At 43.2% G+C, this 23,127-nt stretch overlaps 1 protein-coding gene across 1 annotated transcript in view; it reads right to left on the bottom strand.

The window, feature by feature from the left end:
- Nucleotides 1-23,127, bottom strand: part of LOC142098421 (uncharacterized) — a 103,228-nt gene that overhangs the window by 19,787 nt on the left and 60,314 nt on the right. The window contains exons 5-6 of the mRNA XM_075181268.1: nucleotides 3,908-4,315; nucleotides 3,632-3,755 (exon numbers count right to left, since the gene is read on the bottom strand). Coding sequence (XP_075037369.1) covers nucleotides 3,632-3,755; nucleotides 3,908-4,315 — 532 coding nt within the window. The remainder of the gene's footprint in view (nucleotides 1-3,631; nucleotides 3,756-3,907; nucleotides 4,316-23,127) is intronic.

Here is a 23,127-nt window from a genome sequence, read left to right on the forward strand (position 1 = left end):
GACCGTGGCTTTACCAGTAGGACGCAACCAAGAACACTGCAAAGAAATCCTACAGGGACAGTTGATCTTTTTGGGAGGTTAATCACCATCACTTTCCTTCCTGACAGGTGCAAACTATCAGGCCTGTGTGTGGGCCGTGCACTGCTTGTGTAGTGGGATAAGTCACCAACCTGGTGTGACCCCCACCCCCATTGGAGGCTATTGAAGGGGCTCCAAAAGTTGCTGTACCTGAGCCCGATATTTCCCTTGGAGAACCTGCTGGCATGTGAATGCTAATTAGCTTTTGACATGATTTTGAATGTGATTGAAGACAGCTCAAGCCCCATTATGAAAGGATGTGCACACTTACCCAACCAGGGAATTGTAAGTTTTGTATTTCACTTCTTTTTCTAAGAACTGTCTATTTGTCTTTCACTTGAAATCTATTGTTTTCAAGATAACATTAAAGGTGGAAAAAGTTTCAACATGATATATCTTTATTTCAGGCTTTATATCGCAAAAACCTACAATTTCAATAAGGCTGTGTATAATTTTTATATCCACAGGAACTAAGCCTATTGGGACAGGTAGCAGTAGCACTAACACTTTAGCAACAATGTAACAGAGCCTATTCCAACAAACATGAATGAAAACCACACGGCACCCCAGGTTGAAGGAGCTGTCTTAGGGAAAAGTCCTGCTATGAGCCTCCTGCTCTGAGCCTATAAATTGATTGAGCAACTTCCACTTCTGTATTTGTCTGAGAGGCATGTTGGTGTCAGTAGCTGTGGGGGAGTACTGGCGCTGAATTGCTGTTTGGAGGTTTTCTGGGTAACTGGTAAGTTAGCTCTCAATTTAAAAACACATATGTATGGCCCAAATATATGGGACTCTCACTGTTTAGAGTTAGGACCACCCTATTAGCAAAAGCGCCGTGGAGTGGCGAGTGGCTTTAATATACATTTGCAAATGTGTGCAACTAAGACTTTTACATTTTTATCTACAGTAGAAATGGCAGGTCTATTGCTGGCTATAGCAGTGTGCTGGGGGAATTTTCTGTGTTTCTTAGGGAATAGTCTTACCAGCACTAGGGGGTCTAAAATTCCTGAATGCAAATTCTTCCATGTTGCCTTGTTGTGGTTACAGATCAGCATCTCAGAGGAGATGAATACATCTTCTTCAAGTGACTCTTGGATACAGTCCTCATGTGCATTTCTATTACAAGGAAATAACTGGATCTGCATCTCCATAATTTTGTCAGGTGGATTCAGTGTCACATCCACAGGTCCAAATTTGTTTTTTAATCTTAGAAAAATGCGTCTTCTTCTGTCCAGCCTGATGAGAGTGAACTCCATAGTCATGTCTGTGGTGACCATGTGAAGCAAAGGAATTTAGTTTCTCTTTGGCTGGGTGCAGTGCTCTCTCTATGGGAGCTTTCATGTGGGAACAAAGGAATTCATATTCCCTGTTATTGATTTTGGGACTGCTGTGAGCGGGGCACATTGAACAAAGGGCTGCCACGCTGAGATAGTCATATTGCGATGTCCATTCTCAGCCCTAATAAAGGATTCTCCCCACAACATATATACCTATAATAGCGTTGTGATCCCCTCAGCCAGCCACAACTATTGCAGTTGCGTTAACCATTATTTAACCAATAAAGTATTCACCAACTTGTTCATTTAATAAAAGTTATAATATAGAAATGAAAACTGAGAAAAACAAGAGATCATCTGGAGTTTGAGAATTCCTGACTGAGTAACACAGTATCGGTTTCTAGGGTACTTAATCATTAGTCCTTATTGTAACTCGCTTGGACCCCCATGTTGGCACAGCTGATATGGGGCCCAGCAACTAAGGGGATTTCTCAAAGCCTCTAAGGTCCATGTCCTCTATACTTGCTACCCGTATTGCATTCTAAATAAAGACCTGCATTTACCAGTCTGTTTACATTCCATTACTGGTATTTTTGCATGTGTGTATGTTTTGCATGGGCGTGTGTTCTTTTATTACTTTTATTTTTCAATACTACATTTCCTGGGAGTTTGTTCCAAGTATGTGCCTCACGTTCTATAAAATAATATTTACCAACATTAATATTGAGCTTTCCTTTGATAGAGATGATGGTTGCATATACATGCTAGGACATGTGTTCGCAATTAAGAGCAACTGTAAAAATACATTTTGTGTAGAGTTGACATTAAGAAAAATCTGATATATATATATATATATACATATATAAATTTCCTGTTAAAAACATTATATATATTTTTTTAATTGTATATTTAAAATGATTATAGTATTAACAGATGTTCTGTTGGACCTTTGTATTGCATTGTGCGTATCCTGAAGTGCGATCTGTCTGTCTACGTATGGCAAGTCTTGTATAGCCAGAGAGTACTTATACCCGCATTCAAATGGAAACATTTCTTCATATCTGCTTGTACTTTGATACAGTCATATGTGAGTGCAATTTTCATCATTTTATAAAACATAAACTGTATTCACTTTGCGTTTTTTGATGAATCATGCCCAATATGTAGATTGCTTAAAACACATGGATGTATAATTATAATTTTATGCTACCATGCTACCAAAACTCTTATTCATTCTCTCATAATCTCTCATCTTGACTATGGCAACCTCCTAACCTCCTGCTATCTGGCATTTCTGACACCCATATATCCACACTTCAATCCATCCTAAATGCTGTTGCAAGACTGATCTTCCTCTCTCACCGCTCCACATCTGCTGCTCCACTTTGCAAATCCCTACACTGGCTCCCTGTGTCCTCCAGAATCAAATTAAAATTATTCACCCTTAACATACAAAACCCTCAACAACACCACCCCTTCATATATCTCAAATCTCATATCAAAATACTCTCCCTCCCGCCCTCTTAGATCTACCTCTGACCTGCGCCTTGTCTCGTCTCTGGTAACCACCTCTCACTCCCACCTACAAGACTTCACCTATGCTGCTCTTCACTTTTGGAATTCCCTACCACGTTCAATCGGACTTTCTCACAGCCTTCAAATCTTTAGATGCTCTCTGATGACGCATTTCTTTTTTAGAGGTGACCTAATCCTCGATAATACTACTCACACTAATACACCCTCACAACTGTCCCAATCTCCACTCTGAACCACACTCCCTGTATTCATCTCTGTATTTTTTTGTCTACTTTGTATGTCCCTGCTTTATGTATGTCCTGTTTTCCATACTGTACGGCGCTGCGGAGAACTGTGATGCCTTCCAAATCTATAATAATAATAATAATAATAATAATCATTTACATTTGTTGACTGAAACAGGGAAGAACCTGTGGTCATATCTTTTATCTTTCTCAAGCTTTGATTGATCACTTTTAAACATAGAGTAGGAATCACTTGTTAGAAGATGAAAGTTATTTAGCATAATGAAATGTCATTTTAAGCCAATATTGGCAATAAAAACTAATTTAAATATTCAAACTTTCCACTAAATGTTTTGATGGCACCAAAATATATATTTTTCGGAAAACAAAACATGCTAACAGTATGTAAATATAACAATGTGTCATACAAGCTTATAAAACTTCACAACTCTAGGCAGTGTTATAATAATATACATACAAAAGCTCGGAGTGGTAAGTGGAATACTGGTCTCTTACCTGTACACAAATACTGGATACATGAAGTCAGAGTCTTTCACCGATTTCTCTGCATCAACAATTTTTTCCATAAGTCCTGAATTTTTACTCCACTCAACCTTGACATCAAGTGTTAACAGATTGCCTGGGAGAGATGTATTATTAATCATATTATGTGGGCTTAGATATATATATATATATATATATATATATATATATATATATATATATATATAATTTTGTGTTAAATAATACATAAATAATACATGTATAATACAAATGCTCTTATACACGTACCAATTTGTCCATAAATTTCTCCTACTTCATAGTTGTTCATGATGGAGCAGCCTCGGTTGTCCACTAGAGTAAGTGTCTTCGTCAGTGGATATGTGATTCTCTTCATAGTGTTACCTCCATCAATTTCTCTCACATCTGCATAAGTCTTATACTCTCCATCTTCTAGGACATATTTGCAGGAGTTGATGAATGATGACTTTCCATGACCCAAAAAGCCAAAGAGTTGGATGAGAACGCGGATAAAACCCCTATTACCTTTGGAACATTTATCTAGACTGAAGTTAGTGATATATTCAGTCATTTTAGGAATTTCATCCATGTTTGATTGGTTTATATTGCGTTGGTTGCCGTGTTCTTCAGAGCTCACAGACAATGAGAAGGTGGAGAACAGGTAACGTCCTTTATAGACTACAATAGAACCAAAAGTGAAACTGTTATTTAGTCTGTTATTTATAATTTGGCTCATTTACAGTAAAAGAGGAATAGAAAGAGAATGAATTGAAGTAATAGATATATATCCATCATTTGCATGTGTCTATGTGTGTGTATGAATGTGTGTATGTACACATGCCTGTGTATAATAAGATAAACATAACAGGGAGCACTCAAATTCCTGGAAACAGCAGCCAAATCACACCAAATGATTCCAACTTACTCACAAAATGCAAATATAAATAAATAAATACTGGTGGATCCTCAGAAGCTGTAACCTCAATCTCCTGGAATTTATCACCATGTGAGGTTATTATCTATTTTCTATGTGGGGCTGTTGCTAGATCTGGTTGTTTTGAAGATACAGAACAATATACAGAAGAGCACCAAAATATCTGTTTATAAATATATGTTGTGTATGCATTTTCCTGTGTGTATATCCATGTATATGCATGTGCACACAGGTGTCTTCAATGAATTCATATGCCTCTGTGTGTATGTGTACTCATGCAACTATATGTGTATATTCATGTGTCTATGTGTTTACATTTGTCTACTACATGTGTGTATGATTGTCTGTGTGTGTTCATGCCTATGCCTATGTGAGTGTATATCTTTGTTTTGTGTTTCAAATGAAGCAGGCACACTTGGGGGGCTCTCCAGTTGCCTGGACATCCCCCAATTCACAGCTTGAAACTTAGCCCTGTGGCCTGTTCACCAGCGATTTAGTCATGTAAGAGTCAGCAGTCCCAGTACTGTCTGAGAAGTGCAATGACTGTTTCTGATTGGTGATTATTTCACAGACAACCACTGTTTCTCGTTCATCCAAGATGAAACTGTGTATTGGCCAAGTTGATGTCCATGTGATCACACAGAAGTGGACATTTTGGAGACAAGTGCAGCAAAGCAGAGGGAAACATGGGCTCAGCCACTAGCAGATGCATCCACTCCATACACATCAGTGCAAGGGCGCAGGGAGAGAATTCTGTGCAGGCAGTGCAAGCCCTGTCAGATACACAGCTTTCTTTATATTAAGTTGCGAGTATTATTCATTACATTATATTTAAATGACATACTGCACCATATATTTATTAATTCACATAAGTCTGATTTCATAAATACATTTTTCCTAAATTAATATTATTATTTATTTATTTATCTATTTATTTATTTAAAAGATACCACAGATTCCATAACTCCGGATACAGAAGCAAGTAACATATAGATGAGGTAATACACAAAGTAGCACAATTTAGTATGAGTAATTTTATGGGGACTCACACAGAGTGCAGAAAAAGACGTGACAGGACATATGAGGGAGACAGACAGTAGACAGCCATAGGACAATAGGTAGAGAGGACCATGCCTGTGAGAGCTTACATTCTAGAAGGAGTGGTGGTGAGAGACAGTAGGACCAAATAGGATAAAATGGAGATGAAAGGCGAAGGAAGAGGAGGTGATGGATGAGATGGTTATTGTGCAGGGCAGTGTGAAGACAAGGTAGATGTGGAGACCAAGGGCATAGAGCCCAGGGAAGAGGTGCAAAATATTGCTGGCATGCCAAGGGCAAAGATAACAAGAAGAAGGGTACAGGAGGGACAAAAGCCCTGCTCACAGGAGATTACAATCTTAATTGAATGGGTAAACACACAGGGTGACAGGGGAACTAGAAAACAGTGGGTGACACAAACAGTGAAAGATGTATGAGGGTGAGGTATACTTCAAGCTGGAGAAAAAAGTCACATGAAGAGAGGAGATAAACATAGTAGAAGAGCTGCTAACCAGTCTAATGGTACGCTTTAATCAACAGGTGGGTTTAAGTGTGCATTTGAAGCTTTGCAGGCTAAGGAAAGACTGATAAAATAAGGGAGATGATTCCAGTGGTGGTGGCAACACAGGAGAAATCTTGGATGAAACAATGTTACCAGAAGGGAGGGGAGGCAGTGGTCATTGGCCGATCGAATCGACAAGAAGAAAGAAGGAGATGAGGTGGTAGATGCAGGAAGTAGAGGAGTTGAAAAGGGTTTTGTAGGTGAAAGTGGGGAGTTTGAAGAGGATTCTGCAGGGGAAAGGGAGCAAGTTTATGGGACCCAATACCTGAAATTATAGGACAACCAGGTAGAGAGCTCACACTTTTGTGAATATTGCGTAAATGATAATAAATTGCTGAGATGATCAGAAAGTAAAAATTGTAATTCCTCTTTCGTGATAACTTTCATTTCTATGGCTCTGTCCAAGAGGGTCCCAAGTGCTTTCTGAAAATGTAATGTTGAATCTATGTTTAAAACTGTATAGAATGTAGTATTATTTAACTGTCTATATGCTTCCTTATAATAGTCCTCCTGTCCTTGGAAAGTTTACTTAAAACAGAAATGAGACTGTTTAAAACATCATCATCTATAAAGTGACAAGAGACTTATGCCTTTGTGACTGTCACAACTTAGGCGTAGAGTACCTGCTAACGTTGGCACAACTCGAGAGGAAGGTGCGGAATCTAACGTGCTGACAACGGGGTACAAGGGGGTATCCAGAAGAGAGGTCAGACAAGCCAGGTCGGTAACAGTATGGAGCAACAATGCACAAGGGAAAATCCAAAGAGAAGTCAAACAATCCTGGTAGTAGGGACACAGGAATATCAGAGGTAGTCAGGCAAGCCAAATCACAGGAACGCTGGAGCAAAGAGGAAGACCTAATACTCTGGCACAGATGGGAGGACAGGAACTGCCTTATATAGTATGGGCAGCCAATGAGAGGGAGAGGGGCGGCGGCGCTGTCATCGGCCGCCACCGGTGGTTAGAATAGCGTCCCGTTGCCCTGCAATGGAAGCCTTCCACACATGCATGGAAGTGCCGGCGATCCGGGCAGAAATCTTACGTCTAACACACGACGTATCTGGTCCTCTGTGGCTCATACATTGATGACTTATTTATAATTTGGAAAGAATGTGAAGCACAGTGTTACGAGCCGCGGCAGTGTCCAGCCGCCGCGACTCACTCACCTGCGTCCCGGCCGTCGCTATGGCGACCGGGACGTCATTTCCGGCCATGACCCGGCCGTTGCCGGGGCAACGGGCAGACGCCTCAGCGCTGCGTCCTGGCGATGAGGAAGCCGGGCGCACGTGCTCATTGTAGATTCTAGCCTGTGGGCTGATTATCCTGCTCATTAGCTAGGCAGGGGGCTGTATCTAAATTCAGAGCTAGGCTCTGATTGGTGGCCATTAGTACTTAAGGCAATGAGGTCTGCTCCCTCATTGCCGGTTATAGCTTCTGTGCTCCAGTCTGCTGACCTGCTTGTTCCTGTTCCTGTATCCTGATACTGCTACTGATTTCCCGTGTATGACCCTTGGCTTTGAATTGGACTTCGCTTGTGTTTCCTGTGACCCTGATCTCTGGCCTGTTTACCGTTTCTGCTATCTGCCTGTGACCCCTGACCACAGCTTGTTTACCGATACTTTTGTCTGCTGCCGGCCCTTGACCTCTGCGTGGACCTCACTCCGCTTGCCTGGGTTCTCCTTAACCAAGACACACTTCACGACCCTCTGTCAGTCTGCGGCCAAGTCTGTCCCCACCATCAGGGGCTCCAGTGAACACCTGATTGGCAGAGTAGATTCCGGGTTGTGTTGTGCTGGCTGGAGGGGTTCCTAACATTATAACCGGCCCACAAACTGAGACGAGGTTGCGATGGATGGAAGCGGATCCACACCGTCTCCGGCACAAGCCTTAGCAGCCCATGTTGAGTCCTTGTATCAGATGATCCAGGGATTGGCTGAGCGTCTGTCTGTTCAAGAAGAAGTCGTAAAAACTTCTCAACCCACTCCAAGTTCCACCTGTAAACCTAAGATGAATTTGCCATATCGCTTCTCTGGAAATAGATCTCTGTTCCGGAATTTCAGGGAGAGCTGCAAGCTCTATTTTCGGTTAAGACCCCGTTCCTCCAGGTCAGAGCATCAAAGAGTCGGGATCATCATTTCACTCCTACAAGGTGACCCCCAGTCCTGGGCCTTTTCTTTTCCACAGACCAGTCCTGCCATGCAGTCCGTAGACGCCTTCTTTGAGGCATTGGGTCTACTATATGATGACCCGGATCGAGTGGCCTCCGCGGAAGCTCATCTACGGGCCTTGAAACAAGGCCGGCGGTCGGCGGAAGAATACTGTGCTGAATTCCGTAGATGGTCTCCTGATAGTGGATGGAACGACCCCGCCTTACGTAGTCAGTTCCGTCTCGGCCTATCGGAATAGATCAAAGATTCTTTGGTGCAATACCCATCTCCTACCTCTCTGGAGGATCTGATGCACCTCTCCATTAAAATTGACAGGAGGTTTAAAGAGCGGAAAACCGAAAAGGAGTCATCATCACCTCCATCCGCCTTCGTTCCTGTTTCCACGGATGGTGAGGAACCGATGCAATTGGGAGCATATCGTCTTTCCCTTGAGGAAAGAGACAGGAGACGATCACAAGGCCTATGTCTGTATTGTGGCACAAGAGGCCATTTCTCCCGTTCCTGCCCAAATAAGCCAGGAAAAGAGCATGCCTAGGGAACGGGGGTAAAGTTCACCTAGGTCTGCAGATTGTCTCCCCGAAAAATGCCGTATTGATCCCTGCGCAGCTCACGTTCAATACCCGTTCCGTGGACGTAGCAGCCTTCATTGACAGTGGAGCTGCGGGCAATTTCCTTGACGTCGGGTTCGCCCGCGCTGCTGAAATTCCAATGGTAAGACTCAAGTCTGCTGTTACTGTCTGTGGCTTAGATGGAGCTCCGTTACCTGGTGGCAAGATTTCCTGGGAGACCCCGCCACTACAGTTGAATATCGGAGCCCTCTATTCAGAATCAATAACCTTTCTCCTTATTGATTGCTCATCGGTGCCCTTGATCCTGGGCCACCCATGGCTTTCCCGGCATAACCCTGTAGTGGACTGGATAAAAGGAGAAATTGTCCACTGGAGTTCTTATTGTGAACGGTCCTGCTTGTCACTACCGCTGCGGGTGATCCAGTCTATTCCGGAGCAACTTCCTTCACTATACCACGACTTCTGGGACGTGTTTTCCAAGAGAGCGGCGGATACCCTACCACCTCATCGTGACTTTGACTGCGCTATCGAGCTCATACCTGGTTCCAAGTTGCCTAAGGGACGCCTGTATTCCCTCTCAGCTCCCGAGACCAAGTCCATGCAGGAGTATATTGAGGAGAATTTGGAAAAGGGCTTCATCAGGCCATTCAAATCTCCAGTAAGAGCTGGTTGTTTTTTTGTATCTAAAAAAGACGGAGGGCTAAGACCCTGTATTGACTACAGAGGATTGAACCTCATCACAGTCAAAAACACCTATTCACTTCCTCTCATCTCTGTATTGTTTGATCAGCTAAGAGGTGCAACAGTCTTCACCAAAATTGATCTCTGGGGTGCATATAACCTCATACGTATTGGAGCAGGTGATGAGTGGAAGACGGCATTCAATACACTCTCTGGCCACTATGAATACTTGGTCATGCCGTTTGGTCTCAGTAATGCCCCTGCAGTATTTCAGGATCTAATTAATGAAGTGCTACGTGAGTTTCTGGGACATTTCGTTGTGGTTTACTTGGACGACATCCTCATATATTCGGACTCGTTGTCACTACACCAGGGTCATGTCAGACAAGTTTTACAAAAGTTGAGAAAACATCATCTCTATGCTTAACTCGAAAAATGTGAGTTTGAGGTTCAGAAGGTATCCTTTCTTGGTTATATTATCTCCTCGTAAGGATTCTCCATGGACCCAACCAAGGTCCAAGCAATCCTAGACTGGGTACAACCGAATAACCTCAAGGCGGTCCAGAGATTCCTGGGATTCGCCAATTATTACAGGAGGTTTATTGGTGGCTTTGCGGATATTGTGGCTCCTATTGTCACCTTGACTCGCAAGGGAAGCGACCCAGCTAACTGGACATCTCAGGCAATAACTGCGTTTGAAACCCTGAAGAACGCCTTTGTGTCTGCTCAGGTCCTCAGACACCCGGATCCTAAGTTACCATTTATCCTTGAGGTGGATACCTCTGACGTCAGGGCGGGTGCAATCTTGTCTCAAAAAGATTCCCAGCCTCACCGCTTACATCCATGTGCCTATTACTCTCGCCAGTTCTCTTCAGCGGAGGCCAACTATGATGTGGGAAACCGAGAGCTGTTGGCAATCAAATGGGCCTTTGAGGAATGGCGACATTGGTTAGAAGGCGCTACACACCAGATCTCCGTTATAACGGATCATAAAAATCTGCAGTATATACAGTCGGCCAAACGACTGAACCCTCGGCAGGCTCGTTGGTCGCTGTTCTTCACTCGTTTTAACTTTGTAATTACATATCGTCCAGAATCTAAGAATGTCCGGGCAGACGCCCTGTCCAAAAGCTTTCTGGTACACCATGCTCCGGTTACTAATCCAGAACCTATTATCCCCTTGTCTATGATTCATGCTGGGTTAACCCAAGACCTGAGCTGTACTTTACAGAGGTTTCAGAGATTAGCTCCTGTTAATACTCCAGTAGGATGTTTGTTTGTCCCAGTCCATCTGAGGAGGGCAGTTCTTGCTGAAGCACACGATAGTCAAACTGCTGGACATCCAGGAGTCTTTAAGACATTAGAAATCCTTTCCCGTACTGTATAGTGGCCATCTTTGTCTGCTGACGTCAAGAGTCACGTCCTGTCATGTGCCAGAAACAAAGTCCCCAGGACCCGTCCAGTGGGTCAATTAGTTCCTTTGGCCATTCCTGCAAAAACATGGACGCACTTGTCCATGGACTTTATAGTTGATCTACCACCTTCTACAGGACACACTACCATTTGGGTCGTGGTAGACCGGTTCAGCAAAATGTCACATTTCATTTCACTAACCAAACTGCCTACTGCTCGGGATTTGGCCGTCTTATTCATTCAACATATTTTCCGGCTCCATGGACTTCCTACTGACATCGTCTCCGATCGGGGGTTTTCAGTTCATAGCCCAATTCTGGAAATCCTTGTGTACTCTCCTTGGAATCAAGATCAGTTTATCATCTGCATATCACCCTCAGTCAAATGGGCAAACTGAAAGGGTTAACCAGTCACTGGAACAGTTCCTCCGATGTTATACTTCAGAATTCCATGACAACTGGTCCTCTTTGCTGCCCTGGGCAGAGTTTGCCTACAATAACTCATCTCACTCATTTACTCAAACTTCCCCGTTCTACTGTAACTTCGGTTTCCATCCCAGGTCTAATTCGCTATATTCTCTCTAGTCTGCTGGTATCCCGGAGATTCATTCCACAGCTGCTGATCTGAACGTAATTTGGAGGAAAGTTCAGTCCTCCTTGAGGAAATCTTCATTGTCTGCTAAAAAAAATTCGGACCGCCATCGTACCACCTGCTCATTCAAAGTGGGCTAGAAAGTGTGGCTTACAACTCGGAATGTTAGGCTCAGACAGCCTTGTAAAAAACTGGGGCCTAAATTTATTGGTCCGTTCATGATCACCAAGCAGATTAATCCGGTAGCTTTTAGACTGAAGATCCCTGGCTCTCTGAAAATCCCCAACACATTTCATTGTTCATTACTTAAGCCAGTATTATACCCGAATCAATCCCAGTCTACAGGGCCTTTTGTGGGAATTAGGAACTTACCACAAAAATTTGTGGCCCAGAAAATCCTCGACTCTAAAAGAGTGCAGGGGCAGGTGCACTTCCTGGTACAGTGGAGGAATCGTGGATTGGAAGAGCGGTCTTGGGTTCCGCGAAGACGACTCCATGCCCCTAAACAATTGAAGGAGTTCTTCAGGAGATTCCCAAGAAAACCGGGATGTCGGGGTCCCTCGACCCCTCCTCAAGGGGGGGTACTGTTACGAGCCGCGGCGGTGCCCAGCCGCCGCGACTCACTCACCTGCGTCCCGGCCGTCGCATTATAAATCATGTAAAAATAATATTCCAACCTGTCCCTTGTTGAGGCTCAAACACAAGTGCTCTTCACATGAAATGTTGCAGATATAAGTTAAAGAACTGATTCAAAATGTTAAAGATAGGGAATATCCTCCTTATATTCTGGAGAAAACTTTTAGGGAACTAAATCAAATAGAAAGAGAGAGAACGCTACTTCTAAAATTATCCTGATCAGAGAATAGGTTGAAAGAAAGATTATAAAATAATCACATTAGCTCTCTGAGTCAAGTAGAAGGAGCTGTTCACAATCTTTTTGGTAAAACATTTATTTACAGGATAAAGGGATAGTTAATAATAATTATAAGACATTTCAGCAGGACTCTACACTTATAACTATTCTTCCAATAAAATCTAAGGTGATTTTTAAAAAAAGGGTTAAATATTAAAAATATCCTAGCACCTAGTGCATTACCTGAGTCTATCTATAAAAAAGGAGGGAAGACAAATAGCTGGTTTCCTTATAATATGTCAACAATAACAACTTAACTTTTAGAAAACAGCTCCTATTTGTCTTATGTGGAAGTTTCCTTCAGATAGCGATTTGCGCGTCAATTAGAGTTATTTTCAAACTTCATGTTCAATAGAACATAGTTTATTTCAGCACTTATTCAGGGGAAAGGAATCTGGCTAGATTGGAAATTGACATTTTAGAAACTTTACTGCAAAGACAACACTGGTTAACAAAACTGTTATTACTTTTGTCACAAGAGTATATATAGGTGACTCTAATAATATTTTATGTGTTGAACTCATACATGATTTTAGAATGTCTCTATCACGTAAGGATTTTGAATGATCCCCAAATAAAGTTTAACAATACATACATAGTAAACGATTAACTCATTTAAAATGTAAAATTATAAGATTTTCTGCTGAATTTTGCCTCAGGAGCATCCCTTTTAAGGGTCCAACAATAGTCAGCACGTATACTTGGACTTGCTCTGATACCGCTTTTCCATTATGGAAGTATCCTGGTGGAACCATTCTCCATGTTCATCCCTGACTGCTCCAAGATTTTCTGGGAGGAAATCCAGGTGTGAGTCCAAGAAAGGTATTTTTTGTTATGTTACATCCCATGGTCTTGTAAGATTATAGAAGATTGTCCACTCTTTCTTCATAGTTGTCTGCCTTATGTTTCCCTAAGAAGTTCCAGCAAATACTTTTGAAAGACTCCCATGCAGCTTTTTCAGCCTGATTCAGTTGACCATTGAATCTCTCATCGTGACTCAGTTCTCTTACTTGAGGTCCTACAAGGATCCTCTCTTTGATATTTGCATCACTGATCCTCAGGAATTTTTTTCAAATGCAAATTGCAAATCCAAGTCGACTTCGATCCATTGCTTTAATAAAGTTCTTCATAAGACCAAGTTTTATATGGGGTGGAGGTTGATATACATTATCCGGTTCAACAAGTGGTGTACTATTTTCTTGGGGTTAGTGATGTCCGCTGTCCACTGTTTCTGAGCGTAATGATTTCTGCGGTCTCAGCTGTCCCACTCACAAAGAAAACAACACTACTTTGTGAAGCCAAGTTGCAGTCCAAGCAAAAGTGCTATGCCTTTTACGTCACCACAGACATTATATTTATATTATTCATACTTGATTGTATCTAGCAGGAGTTTCATGCTTTCATATGTTTGTTTCATATCAGCAGCATGAGCCAACATCTAGTGACCAAGTGCTTCCATAATAGAATTGACATTATTGCATTAAACAAGTCCATCTTCAGAGTAAAGGAAATCCTTAAAGTCACTATGCCTATATCTAAAACAACATCTTCCTTTCTATGTGGAGAAAATTCCAGTGTTTCAAGACTGAAAGTTCTGCTTGTCTTTTAAATAGGTTCAAATCTCAGACAAGGTCATTGAGATCTCCTTGGGTAAGTAAATGTGGTTCAGAAGACAAACAGGAAGTTTCAAAGGATGAAACTTTATATGATACTAACCATGCTCTACAGGCTCTATTTCTTGTCCATTGGCAAAAAGTATGATAAGTATGACATTTCCTGGAGACTTTGGCACAGGCAAGACAGCTATATATATATATATATATATATATATATATATATATATATATACATATATATATATATATTATAAGGGCACAGTCATGCTCTTATATTAAGGTTGCATCTAAAAAACGACATTCTGCCATTGGAAATCTGTAAGAGGGGGGGATGGTGTTTGAGGGTCTACATTTTAAAAAGTATTAAAGCTATTAAGCTGAAATTTGGCATGCAAATGGAGAACTGTCCACAGGTGCCGCATGCCAAATTTCAGAAAAAAAGAATATAAAATGTCAATTTAGGAATACTCTAAAACTCAAAATCTCGCCGTTTTTTCCCACTTCCTGTTTTGCAAAAGTCACAGTTTTTCTGTTTTTTTTGGGAGAGCGTAGCTCGGTGTACAGGGCGTTTAAAGACATGCAGTAAGTTTTGTTAGAAAGCTATTAGGGCTGAGGAATGCCTTTGAGGGTTCACAAGTTTGACAAAGTTACAGTTTTTTACAATTTGGTAAAATATGCCTCATTTTAAAGATAGGGGATTTCATAATGTTGCCCCACATCCCCCCTACTATCATCTCCTTCCCAACCACCCCTCACCAAGTGCCATTAACAAATAGCTTGTCTAGTGCTTGAGACTAGCCCCCATCCCCCTCATTCTACCCCCATTACCCCATACCCCCCCTACTATCACCTCCTACTCAACCACCCCCTCACCAAGTGCCACTAACAAATAGCTTGTCTTGTGCTTGAGACTAGCCCACATCCCCCTCCTTCTACCCCCATTACCCCACACGCTCCCTGCTATCACCTCCTACCCAACCACCCCTCACCAAGTGCCACTAACACATAGCTTGTCTAGTGCTGGAGACTAGCCCCATCCCCCTCCTTCTATCCCCATTACCTCACATCCCCCCCACTATCTCCTCCTACCTATCCACCTGTGACCAATGCCACTAACACATAGCTTATCTAGTGCTGGAGACTAGCCCCATCCCCCTCCTTCTACCCCATATTACCCCGCATCCCCCTATTCTCCCTCCTACATCACCCATGTCCTCTCTCCCAACCTGCAGCACCCATGTCCTATCTCCCCCCTGCAGCACCCATGTCCTCTCTCCCACCCTACAGCACCCATGTCCACTCTCCACCCTGCAGCACCCATGTCCTCTCTCCCCCCCTACAGCATCCATATCCTCTCTTCTTCCCTGCAGCACCCATGTCCACTCCCCTCCCCTGCAGCACCCATGTCCTCTCCCCTCCCATGCAGAACCAATGTCCTATCTCCCCCCTTGCAGCACCCATGTCCTCTATCTCCCCCTGCAGCACTCATGTCCTTTCCCCCCCCCTGCAGCACCCATGTCCTCTCTCCCCTCCTTCAGTACCCATAACCTCTCTCCCCCCCTGCAGCACCCATGTCCTCTCTCCCCCCCTGCAGCACCCATGTCCTCACTCCCCCCCTGTAGCACCGATGTCCTCTCTCACCCCTGCAGAACTCATGTCCTCTCCCCCCTGCAGCACCTATGTCCTCTCTCCCCCCCTGCAGCACCCATGTCCTCTCTCCCCCCTGCAGAACCCATGTCCTCTCCCCCCACAGCTCTCATGTCCTCTCTCTCCGGTGCAGAACCCATGTCCTATCACCAGCTCCAGCACCCATGTCCTCTCTCCCCCCCTGCTGCACCCATGTCTTCTCTCCCCCTGCAGCATCCATGTCCTCTCTCCTCCCTGCAGCACCCATGTCTTCTCTCCTCCCCTGCAGCACCCATGTCCTCTCTCCCCCCCTGCAGCATCCATGTCCTGTCTCCTCCCTGCAGCACCCATGTCTTCTCTCCTCCCCTGCAGAACCCATGTCCTCTCTCCCCACCCACTTGCAGCACCTATGTCCTCTTCCCCTCTGCAGCACCCATCTCCTCTCCCCCTTGCAGCACCCATGTCCTCACTTCCCCCCTGCAGCACCCATGTCCTCTCTCCCCCCCTGCAGCCCCCATGTCCTCAATCCCCCCCGGCAGCACCCAAGCCCCCCTGCAGCACCCATGTCCTCTCTCCCCCCCTGCAGCACCCATGTCCTCTCTACACCCCTGCAGCACCCATGCCCTCACTCCCCCCCTGCAGCACCCATGTCCTCTCTCCCCCCCTGCAGCACCCATGTCCTCTCTCCCCCCCCCCCGCAGCACCCATGTCCTCTCTCCCCCACTGCAGAACCCATGTCCTCTTTCTATCCCTGCAGCACCCATGTCCTCTCTCCCCCCCTGCAGCACCCATGTCCTCTCTTCCTCCTGCAGCACTCATGTCCTCTCTCCCCCCCTTGGGGCACCTATGCCCTCTCTACCCCCCCTGCAGCACCCATGTCCTCACTCCCCCCCCTGCAACACCTATGTCCTCTCTCTCCCCTCCCAACTCACACACTCTCACACACTCTCACACACTTCTGTACTTACCATGGAGTTTTCTCCATGCTCTGCTCCTCTCTTGCGGGCGCCTCACTGACTGTTGGGACATGATGATGACGTCACTCCCGACAGTCAGTGAGGGGCGGGAGATAGCATGTCCCAGCGTTAGGGGGGGGGGCGGCGGTGATCAATCACCCCACCCCCCCATGGATCAGATGAAATCGTGCACATCTATAAAGCTGTGCGGCGCTTTATAGATGTGCACGATTTCAGTGGCGCCCCCCAGTGCCTGGCGCCCTAGGCAGCTGCCTAACGCTGCCTAATGGTAGCGCCGGGCCTGTATATATCTATATACACATTTGTAATGCATGCTTCAGTCCAGTACACTGATTGGACGATAATTGTTCAGGGATACAGTTACTATACCTTCACAATTATTAATGTTTGCCGTCTATTAAAGTGTAGTAGAATATACCACATGCCTACCCATTCTTAGTCCATCGGGCTTAAGTACCCTGGGGGTCACTTGCCACAGCTGGAGACACCTTTTTATAGACTACTACAGCCAGCGTAAAAAAATCTGTAGATCAGTCTGCCCAGTGATAAAAGTTACATTTTGTAATGATTTGTATATAATCTGCTGCAATTTTAACTAAATAAATTGTATTATCTCTCTGGTACTTTTATATTTATATCAACAGGCAGATGAGATACAACATAGCTCTGATGTGCCCTCTGCATTGGGTACAAGGAGAACCCTGAGAGATAAAACAATGCATTTACTAGACGTTGCAGGAAAACTGGTATAGATGGATCATCATGATCATCATCATCATTTATTTATATAGCGCCAACATATTCCGCAGCGCTTTACAATTGGGGACAAACATAGTAAACTAATAAACAATCTGGGTAAAACAGACAAAGAGGTGAGAAGGCCCTGCTCACAAGCTTGCATTCTATGGGATAATCCAGTTACCTGTTGGAGCACAGACTCCTTTATTCTAACACTTGGTTACAGTGCGGGATCTGATGTAACCTTCTATTACCACAGATCATTATCAGGAGCTTGTCAGAGATCCTGCTTTCTCTGTCCCTTTTAATAAGGTTGAGTCTAACAAATCGCATTCCGCCATGTTAATTTTGTGAAAGGGGGGCATGGTGTTTGAGGGACTGCATTTTAAATAGTGTTATAGCTATTATGCTGAAATTTGGCATGCCAATGGAGAACCGCCTCTGGGTGCTGCATGTCAAATTTCAGAAATAAATAATAAAAAAATGAAAAAATAGGAATAATCGAACTTTGAAAATCTCCCTGTCTAGCTGTCCTTTTTTTCAACTTCCTGTATTGCAAAAAGTCAGTTTTTCTTTTTTTTTTGGGGAGAACATAATTCAGAACATAATTCTAGCTGTCATTTTGTAGAATGCACTAAATAAATGAAAGCTAGAATCTGATTGGTTGCTACAGGCAACATCTCAACTTTTTTAAACCCGTAGCTTAGTAAATATACCCCTAGAGGTTTGTTTTATTATAAAGCTATAGTGGCAGTGGAGTGCCTTTTAGGAGTGACATTTTTGAGAACTGTTTAGTTTTTTCACAATTTGGTAAAATATGCCCCATTTCATAGCATTGCGCATGTCAGATAGAGGTGTGTTCTGGGTGTTCTCAAAATGGTTTCACTTCAGAGAAAAAACATAGTTGATTTCTCTCATGTAGAGATTTTAATCTCTGAGCTCATCATCATATCTCTTTCTCTGTGTGTGTGTGTGTATATATATCTATATATATATATAAATAGGTGGTACCCAGCTACCCCGAACAGTGACCTGCAGTCAATGGTGCAATGAGTTACTGCTTGGCTCTGGTCAGGAAAAATTGCAGATGAAGAGTGGAATGGGGACAGTCTGATTAGTTACCTGCTGAAGGGTGAGTGTGACTGGGTGGCCAGAAATGGAGAAAGGCAGCCAAGTAAGTTTGACCAGAGCAAACTGAGCAGCAGAGGGGATATGTCTCCCAGCAGATGAGGGAAGAGGGTTGGTAGAGAGATCCTGGCCCAAATGATGTGTGGTCAGACTGGGGTCCTGGAAGTAATGAAGTGGGGATATGGCCAGGGGCTCAAAACAGGCTGGAAGCTGAGTGATGAGATCTGATCAAGGATAGACTGGGCTCCAGGGAATAATAAAAACTCTGGGAAAATGTGATGAGGTTCTTGGTCTATCCAGGGGGTAAGAAAGTGGACAGTGGAGAGCATGTTTGAGAAAACCTGGTGCAAGGGGTGACAAGTGAAAGAAAAGCTGGTGCACAAGGGGTAGCATTGAAAGAAAAGCTTGTGCACAGGGGGTGACCTGTGAGAAATACTGGTGTGCAGCGAAGGATGTGTGTGAAAAGCTGTTGCGCTGGGCATGAGGTGTGACATGGTAAATGTATGTGCACAGTGCTTGATATGTTTAAGAAAAGTTGGTGTGCAGGGGTTGACATAGGAGAAAAGCTGGTGCGCAGTGGGAGGTGAAATTATTATATGGGTTGTATGTTAATAAATTTTATTTTTATGAAAATATATAGATATATGTTTAATATGCATGAAGTCCATTCATAATGTTGTGTGTAGAAAACAAACGTATTTTATCTATATCGGGAGTTAATTAATTTAGTAACACTTTGGTCTTATCACTAAATGAAATGCCCCAATATACTTACCTAAGTACTATCTAGTTCCACATATATGCACTTTATATTTATTTACCCTGGCACAAACCTCATGAATTTTACTGTTATATAGTACCATACATTTGCTTAATAACTTCCACCAATACTTTGAAATTGAAATTTTCCCTTAACCAAAATCGCCACTGCATATCTCCCTTTATGGAGATCAATGCCCATACTTATAAATGTACTTTGTCTTAGTCTAACAACACCCACTGTTCCTCTACTGCAGTGGTCAGGGAACAGTGGTAAATTACCCCAAATGGGGTAAAAATGAAATTCCTGAGGGTAATGCTGCCGATTCACATGCTGTCAGTTGGATTGTAGACCCCTTTAAATGGGAAACTGCTGTTGTACCAGAAGAGCCTCAAGGGTTGGCAGAGGCAGTTCTTGAGCTTTGATGCAATAATGAAGACCCCCTATTGCATTTGAAAACAAATCAGATATGTCATATTTTTGGATGTCAACAGCTGCAAAGGCATTCAAAATTGCACATGAGGAGGCAGTCAAAAAGTTGCTGCCTTTTGCAACAACCTACCTTTGCAAACAAGGATTTTCCACTCTAACGAACATAAAAACAAATCAGAGAAATCGATTGGACGCTGAAGACTGTACCCAAATTGCTCTGACACCAAAATGCCCCAATATTGATGCTCGCGTATCAAAAATGAAGCACCATCATTTCTCCAAAACCTGAAGTTTTGAAGTAGAAGCTTTCAAAGAAATTTTGAATAGATTCAATAAAATTTTGAATTGAATAATTAACAATATATGATTTCCTTCCTTTCAAATCAAGGGGGTAATGTCGGTGTATTTAAATATATTTGGGGGTAAAGGGTAAAAAAGTTCCCTGACCCCTGCTCTACTGCATCCTCTAAAAAGCCCTTTCACCACTGCCCAATCACGAATGTACTAATATACTAATGACACCATAAGGTGTCATTTTTAAATGAAAGGAATAAAAGGTGGAAAAGGGAAAAAAGAAAAAAAAAAAAAAAAAAAAAAAGGCGGCCGGCGGCGCTCTGCGCATGCGCTGTGACGTCATTTGCCCGCGATTTTAGCGCAAAAAGGCACTGCACACCCCTATATAAAGGGCATAGTTTTTAATATCACCTAATTCCTCCTGATGAAGTTCAAACTGAACGAAACGCCTTGAGGCCCACAACTGTACTATCTGAGACCCTGTTTCACTGATCTACCCTGGGAGTAACAAATTAAGATATCACCTTTTCCTGAGCTTTTGTATGGAGCCTAGAGAGGGACATCTTTAACTACCTCCAGGGATATGACTACCAGTGATCTCGCCTGTATATTATACAGATAAGCTTATATTTATTATCTTCATTGTGAGTTTGCATTCTATATTTTTAATCTGCTGAATAAATTGTTTGCAAAAATACTACACCATATGGCTTTCTTTTATCTTTCCTACTATTGAGCGGTGTCACGATCTGCCCTCAGCTTATGCATTACATGCTGCTTTGCATGGCAGCTCCTGCCCTTTGTGTCTATTATTGTATTGTATTGCAGCAGTACCTCTGATTACCAGAGGTGCTGCTATTATGCCTTTCTTGTTTGCCTTAGGGGTTAACTTGTTCACCAATTATCCCATGCACCTGGGTGTGGTTTTCCCTTTATATACCTGTCACTCCCAGCACACAGGGCTGGTTATTGTTGTCCCATCCTGTGATGTCCTTTCCTGTTGTCCAATCCTGATGTAATTTCCTGTTGTCCTTACCTGATTGTTTCTGGACATTCATGCTACTTTCTGCATCAGCTGGAACCTGGTATTTATCACTGCTCCTTATTACCTGTTGTTAATACCTACCCTCTGCTACCCTGCATTACCGTTTTCCTGGTTGTTTCTGGACATTCATGCTACTTTCTGCATCAGCTGGAACCTGGTATTTATCACTGCTCCTTATTACCTGTTGTTAATACCTCTCTGCAAATAAACAGAGTGTTTTCACCAAATTCGTGACTCCTAGCTGTACTTCTGTTTGAGATCTGTGACAAGTGGTGATGCAGCAGTTTTTAATAGAACATACTATATTTGCATCTTGTCTCTGCAAGCAAAGGGAATCACCACCTGGGATGACTGAGGAGCCTATATACAGATAAGCTGTTATTTTTTCTTATTTCTGGTACGCACACTATTACACTATTAATCTGCACAGTGTCTCACCTGATTTGCTGATATATGCTGCTATATGCTGATATCCACCTGCATTACTATTTTTCTCGGGATTTTATGTTCTCTGGACTCTCTGAGCTTACTGACTATATATACACAATTATCTGTTTTACACCTGAAGGCGCCGTCCTTCCATAACTTATCATTTTGATACCTCTTTTCGGTCTAACCATCCGATATTGGAGACTTGGCTGCCACACATATTTGTTGGAGGTGTTTTGTTTATGTTTTATGTTTATTTATATCTTTGTTTATTATCACTTTTTGATTATCATTGTATTTATTATCAATAAATACAATGATAATCAATGATATCCACATTGTGACCCGACTCTTCAGAGGCTGGAAAAGCTGATGGGCAGGGGGTGACATGAAAGAAATGCTGGTGCGCAGGGGGTGATATGTGAAAGAAATGCTGGTGCGCAGGGGGTGATATGTGAAAGAAATGCAGGTGCGCATGAGGTGCCGGGAAAGAAAAGCTGGTGCGCAGGGGTTGATATGTGAAAGAAAAGCAGGTGCGCATGGGGTGACGTGAAAGAAAAGCTTGTGGCCAGGGGGTGATTTGTGAAAGAAAAGCAGGTGTGCATGGGGTGACATGAAAGAAAAGCTGGTAGTCAGGGGGGGTTACATGGGACTGTAATGCTGGTGTGCAGGGAGTGGCATGTGATTGTAATACCTGTGCATAGTGATGATGGCGTGTGAGAAAATCTGGAGGGAACGGGGCTGACATGTTAAAGAAAAGCTGGTGCGGAGGGGTTGACATAGGAAAAAAGGTGGCGTACAGGGTGCAATGTATGAAAATCTGGTGTGCAGAGGTGACATGAGAAAAAATTGTACCATGTAATGTGAGGAAAAAGGGGGTGATGTGTTTTAGTGTGAGGGAGTGACATGTACAGAAAAGCTGGTGTGCACAGGATGACATTTGAAAGAAATGTTGGTGCGAAGGGTGAGATATTAGAAAGAAATGGTGCAAAGGAGGTGACAAGTGAATATAAAGCTGGTGCGCAGGGTGGTTATTTGTAAAAGGAAAGCTGGTGAGAATGGGGTGTCATGTGAGAGACTTGTACACAGGAGAAAAAAGCTGGTGCACTTGTAGATGGCATATGTGCATGCGATCACATAGCTAGTGGACAGTGGGTTATGTGTGAGAAAAAGACATGCACTGGAAATGGAGGATAGGGGATAGGTAGAATAGGCATCTAACAGAGGTGATATAGGCTAATATAATAGACCAATATAAATATGTTGGGTATTAGGGATTAGGAAAAATAGTGGAAACTATATGCGCCAAGTGGTTCTTAACTGCAATCTCACTCCATGATAGTGCTGAATCTGCAGCTAACCACAGGATGTGATGACACCATGTCTGTATTGTGTGAGTGACAGCAATCTCACTCCATGATAGTGCTGAATCTGCAGCTAACCACAGGATGTGATGACATACCATGTCTGTATTGTGTGAGTGACAGCAATCTGACTACATGATAGTGCTGAATCTGCAGCTAACCACAGGATGTGATGACATACCATGTCTGTATTGTGTGAGTGACAGCAATCT

Source organism: Mixophyes fleayi, chromosome 7 (genome assembly GCF_038048845.1).
Source record: "Mixophyes fleayi isolate aMixFle1 chromosome 7, aMixFle1.hap1, whole genome shotgun sequence".
Classification (NCBI taxonomy): Eukaryota; Metazoa; Chordata; class Amphibia; order Anura; family Limnodynastidae; genus Mixophyes; species Mixophyes fleayi.